The following is a 5,780-nucleotide window of genomic DNA, read 5'->3' as shown; positions in this document are numbered from 1 at the left end:
TCAGCACAACTGCACAACGACGTTGAAACGTGCATACAGAGGTGTTGCCTCGTTTCACGTATGGTGATTACGTACGGTTTATTGTTACGCCAATGATCGGGGTAAGAAATACGCACAAAGACGATATATTATGTATGCATGCGCTTACTCTGAATCAGTACAGACACTTAGCAACGTTTAGTTTTTGTATTATGCTTTCGTATTTTTTTTCCTCACTCATCTTCACGCTGTGACAGCGAGAAAAATGGCCTGCAAAGTAGGAATTCCATTCTTACTCAAGCTCAGACACTTTTTGACAATGCACTGCATTCATAACAAACAGATAGTAGTACAATGCAATGAAGCAAAAGCTCTGCGAGTGAGGGAAAAATAAAGGCGGCGGTCTTTGGTAATGTTTTCTATGACAGTTGCAGCCTATCGTACCGACGGAAACTACACACAGCACCAATATGACAGGGTTCCTGATAACCTGCTTTCTGATCGCTGGTGAGATATTTTCGTCTCTTGCTGTGATAGCTTTCCAAAGAAATAAGATTATTTTTCTGTAATATAGTCATTCTTCAGGATGTATTTGAGTGTAGACTGTGGAATCTCACCTACTTGGTTTTCTTTGTATTATATATAACTTGCATATAAATGAATTGTTATTTGTTCTAGCTAAAGCATGTGCTAATCGCTTTACTTCTAGGCAGCCACTTGTGAAATATGTAGGTAATGCACAAAAAAATAGATGCTCATGACGTTTCATGAATTTATAGTAATGTGATTGCCCCTGAAACTACCTTCCTACAATCTCGGTTGTCTTGTGGTTATGGTCCATACTGTTGACACGATGGTGCAAGGGTGTGCGCTAAGAAACCCCTGATGGTCGAAATACCTCGAGCAGTCCATTAAGGCGGTCGTCATGTCATGATTATGGGATGCAAAGTATTATTAAACATTAAACTGATCCTTTTTAAAAGGAGCTCAAACAAGATCGTACCGGGTTATAATATTTGAAGTGCTCCTGCCGTATATACTATGGCCGACATTGGAAGTTCCAGTACTGTTACGCTCAAGTTCTTTTATCTGGCTAAAGAATTCCTTGCAAAGGTTCCAAAACTTATCTCACCTCGGGATCCCGAAGATAAACGTACTTGGTGAATCGAACGTTTTCTTAGCGCATGAACCAGTTCGTTGTCACCAGGTTCAGTTGCTCTGGATTCTTGACAAAGCAGCCTCGTAAGTGGGCACTTATGGCGCTTATATTTTGTCTTACTTTCGTTGCAGGAAGCTTGACTAGTGCACAAGGGCTAATAAGAGGGCGTATAGATGGCAAAGGATTCAGAGGACACTGGTCAGCCGGCATTGCGGATGTCGGGCCGCGGGGGGCACCCGGTGTTTCTGCGGTATTCCGGGCATCGTTTGGCGGAAGCTTTAGCAGTGACACGGAAGATGAACCTACGTCAGGCGGCTTCGGTAAGGCCATTTGCGGGAGGGAAGGAAAGGGGGTTGATAATGCCTCACTGTTATCTTACCGTTGTAAGAGAAAAGCAACGCATGAAGTGGTGAAACAATACCTGGGTTGTAAGTATGAGCGCTATGCACGAGCACGGCCGCTTTATAATATCCAGCGGCCACGTCACTAGTTAGCACCGTGGCAGTCATGGCTGAACCGTTTTTTTTTTCGCAGTAACGGGATGTCAATCAGTGGCAGATTCAGAAAGAAGGCGATAGAGATGATTCCCACCTCCCCCAATGTCCGTGTCAGCAGCCCCCTTTCTGAAGTGAAAATGCTGTGGGCAAACAATAACAGCGTTTATGCAATCAGCCTGGTGTGCGACAAATGGCGGCGCTGCACATGGAGCTCGTATGACGCCTATTAGGGGATTTGTGCGCTTTCCTTTCGAGGTCTGGTGCCATATAGAAACCATGCTTTTGCCTGATAAAGCTCGACAAAGAAGCAGTTCAGTTGGTTCACTGATGTGTGGTGGCTATCGACGCTGTTCGAACAACCGTGGGTCTCCGCTTTTAAATCCGTTTTCCAGCACAGCGCTTTGTTTCATAGAACAGCGTGTGGTCACTCATTGTCTGCACGCCAAGTTGTGTGCAATATTAAATGGTAAATGTTAAAAGGCATGCATCGACTACTTTAACTACATTATCGTGCAATTTCTGTAGATATTGCTGTAAATATTTCTGGTCTTTTTTATTAACAGAAGTAATAAAATTTTGTGGTGCCGCACTTGATTATTATTGCTAAGTTAAGAAAGGTGACAACAATAAATATTGAAACTAGTTCGGGGTTATAACAAGGTTCCTAATTTGGAAATGATTAAAACAATACAAAATGTGATACGAGCTCGACAGCAGCTGCAGACCAGCAGTGAATATAACTTCTATATTAGGTTACACGAAGCCATTGCCTCAGCCTTCTTCACACATGTTAAATTACACGCGTAAACATTGCCTTATCCTGATTTGCTCGAACAGCGAGCATTCGCCGCTTCACCGCAGTGGATCGCGATGGAGACGTTGTGTGGCGGCACAATTGCAGCGATGTTGATGCGGTGTTGGCAGCCTCCACTGTGCATTCAACAACGTTGCCTGCGTCATAAACCACTTTGCCCTCGATGAGATACCGCGACGTTTCACAAGCTTTATCTGCATGCTTGTAGGTGCTGGAGAAAGGTACGATTGCTGAAATATTACAAAAAAAAGAAATAGAACACGCGAACGAAATAGTGTCGTACTCGTACAGAGGAAGGTTTGATAAGGAGCAAAAGCACACATACACATAGTTTAACTTTCTTTCCCGCAAAGCGATTGGTGTCTTCGACGCATTCATCGGCCATCCAGGGGATTCCCTGGCCCTGTCGAATGAGCTGCAACTAAAGCAAGAATTTAATCACACGGGAAAGCTGTCGTTCAAGGCGTTCGTTGATCCTCACAAGCCTGTTAGTTGGACGGAGTTCCTGTCTGGAGGAGATGATCTGCGAGCAGGAGCTGCAGTGGCTGTAGCGCGGTTGCAAGTGCAATCCTCTAATTGGCGTCACACGCTAGCGGGCGCCACTCCAAGATCTCAATGCCAAGATCTCAATGCCAATAAGTCATAACCATTGCTTGTGAAAAGCAATAGTCATGACTACGCCCCTTCCTCCTTTGTTACTTCAGGCGACCGTCCCCCAGCCCTCCCCCTTTCCTAAAATGAGTCGCTGGATCCGCCTCTGACGTCAGCAGACCTTTTTACCTGGCATTATTAGACACCGATTATGATGGACGTTCGTAATCTTTAAACCTGGAATTAAGAAGCCAGACGCTACCCACTGCCACGACAGTGTCTATCGACACCACCCAGCAAGGCGCCACTTAGCAAGGCTACAGCCAGCAAGGTAGTTTCAGCAAGGTCCAGCCCAAACTCCTCGATACTTAGGTACAGATCAGCGCACTTTGAAATTCACTTGGTCTAGCTGCGCACGCCCCCACCGGGCGCTGTTTGGCGCACAGTTTATGTGGAATACCTGCCAGTATTATTTGAAAGTAATACTCCAGGTAACAAACACAAATTTCCACAAAATGAATCGGGAAGCACGTTCTGTCGTGGCTCGCAAATGGTTGATCGTCGAATGCGTAAGTTGAAAGTCGTGGCTACAAATACCGGCTACAGAGAGGGTGCGTCCAGATCCGCTTTAAATAATTTCAATTTACATCGTAATCACGACACTGCTGTTAAATACAATAATATTTTGAATGCTTTTTCTTTTGCTTACTGTCTTTTGGCTTCGTTTGCTTGTGTCAATCAATAAGAGCTCCTCGAGGAGTTGCCCTAAAAGGTAAAACACAACAGAAGACTTCTCGAATGCTTGATAGGGTGATTAAGTGTCATTCGCGAGCCTAGCTTATCCCTGCTTGTTGGCTTATGGCACATATTTATTGGCTTGTCTCTAAATCTGCGGTAGTGCGCGAAGATTTGACCCAAAGCATAAGTATACACCGGTACGTCTATGTTTCCACGACGCCGTTGAGATAAGCCGCTAAGAATCAGGAGTGTCACCAGATTGTGCATGTTGATATTTCTAATCTGTGCTCATTATCAGTCATCTGATACTTTTTTCACTTTCGCTCATTCTATTGGTAAGACTACTACGCTCTAGGTCAGAAGGCCATGCCTTCATGAATGAAATGTAGTATTATAGTTAAGTTTATTCTGTGAAATGAGTAAAATGTCACCTTCATATGCATCTCCTTTTTCCTCGCAGATACGTACATACATACTACGTACGTAATACATACATACTACGGAATACATACATACATACATACATACATACATACATACATACATACATACATACATACATACATACATACATACATACATACATACATACATACATACATACATACATACATACATACACATTCCCATGGAAGCGAAAATGCTGCAGGCCTGTGTGCTCAGATTTTGGTGTACGTTAAAGAACCCCATGTGGTTGAAATTTCCGGAGCCCTCCACTACGGCGTCTCTCATAATCATATGGTGGTTTTGGGATGCTAAGCCCCACATATCAATCATTACATGCGTACATACGTGCTAAAACAGCCCCTTTTGTTTGCTTGCAGGCTATGGGCGGACTCGAAGTACTAGGCGGACCCCCGCCAAAACATATTCGAGGTATCTCGAGCATGAACCACGGCGTTGGTATGAAGATTACGGTGGTTTGGGAAATGAAGATTACGGACACCCACTCTACAGTGAACACAAGGCGCCATGGGCAGGTGGATATGAAAATGGCTACGGGCACATGGGATACAATCCCTACCCTTACGCCATTGGCAACGGCTACAGCGAACGCTTAAGTCTTGAGAAACCCCGCTGGCGTTAGAGGCCCTGTCGGAGATTTTTCTGGCCCTGCTGAAGCCGGTGCACTCGGAGTGGGTATGGCTACTAGGTGGGGTACAATATTATCTTTTTCTCGTTTGTTATAACTCCGTCACCAACACAACACGTGTTCAATATGTATAATAAATATTTTAGAGTTATAAAGCATTGCCACTTCCAATAAGAAAAAATTCGAAACTTGCGTGCACAAATTTACACCTGTGCAAACGCTAACAAAGGTAATCGTTCTCTCGAAGTGAGAACACGTGATGTCGTGCATCTCCGGTCAAACAGCGCATTTTAGCGTTGAATTTTGCTTTTTTTGTTCACTGACAGAACTGGAGTCTACAAGACAGACCATAAATATTACATATACGACGGACCTACGCAACTAAACTTTTAATGTTCCCTACGCAAGCCTACATTTGTTGCCTAGGCCAGCCGAGATTTGAAAACGCTCCTCTCATCTTCGGCCGGATCACTATTGATAACGCGTATTATTGTTGTTATAGGATATCGTAAGCATAAAGATGCACTTTTAAACAATTTTTTAAATATGGGCGCACAAAAGCCTATGGGCCTGCTCAGGGTTCTCTATCAGGAAGGGGGCAAACAAAGCTTCACCTCATTGCTACTGCTCCCCATTGGTCAACTCACCCTTCCCTCATAAAAAAGGCCCCATGCTTAACAACGTAAGGTAAAATTCAGTGATGAGGTGCTTCACACAATGGCCTGCATCATCAATGGCCTGCAAATGTAACATCTCGGGTCTCCGGCCACCGCTGCCTTCGAAGACCTGGATCGCCATAACCCCGATCGTTACGCATCAACTGGACAGATTCGACTAAGTAAAAGAATGGGAAATGCGTCGCCCTCTACACCCTCTTTCATGATTCGGGGGGTGCTCTCCCTGTGACTC

The 5,780-nt window shown here is 44.4% G+C and overlaps 1 protein-coding gene across 1 annotated transcript; it reads left to right on the top strand.

The window, feature by feature from the left end:
* Positions 1-363: 363 nt before the first annotated feature.
* On the top strand, positions 364-5,008 carry LOC142817314 (uncharacterized). The gene is made up of 3 exons (XM_075894354.1): positions 364-486; positions 1,270-1,458; positions 4,603-5,008. The coding sequence occupies exons 1-3, from the start codon at positions 450-452 to the stop codon at positions 4,863-4,865; spliced, it is 489 nt and encodes a 162-aa protein (XP_075750469.1). The 5' UTR covers positions 364-449; the 3' UTR covers positions 4,866-5,008.
* Positions 5,009-5,780: the final 772 nt, after the last annotated feature.

This window comes from Rhipicephalus microplus, chromosome 5 (genome assembly GCF_043290135.1).
Source record: "Rhipicephalus microplus isolate Deutch F79 chromosome 5, USDA_Rmic, whole genome shotgun sequence".
NCBI classification, from domain to species: Eukaryota; Metazoa; Arthropoda; class Arachnida; order Ixodida; family Ixodidae; genus Rhipicephalus; species Rhipicephalus microplus.
This window is presented reverse-complemented; position numbering and strand designations above follow the sequence as displayed.

Bases quoted from the DNA above. Each gene is read 5' to 3' on its own strand.
- LOC142817314 (XM_075894354.1), top strand. From the start codon at position 450: ATGACAGGGTTCCTGATAACCTGCTTTCTGATCGCTG. The intron at 487-1,269 runs GTGAGATATTTT...CTTTCGTTGCAG, and splicing joins AACCTGCTTTCTGATCGCTG to GAAGCTTGACTAGTGCACAA. The intron at 1,459-4,602 runs GTAAGGCCATTT...GTTTGCTTGCAG, and splicing joins ACCTACGTCAGGCGGCTTCG to GCTATGGGCGGACTCGAAGT.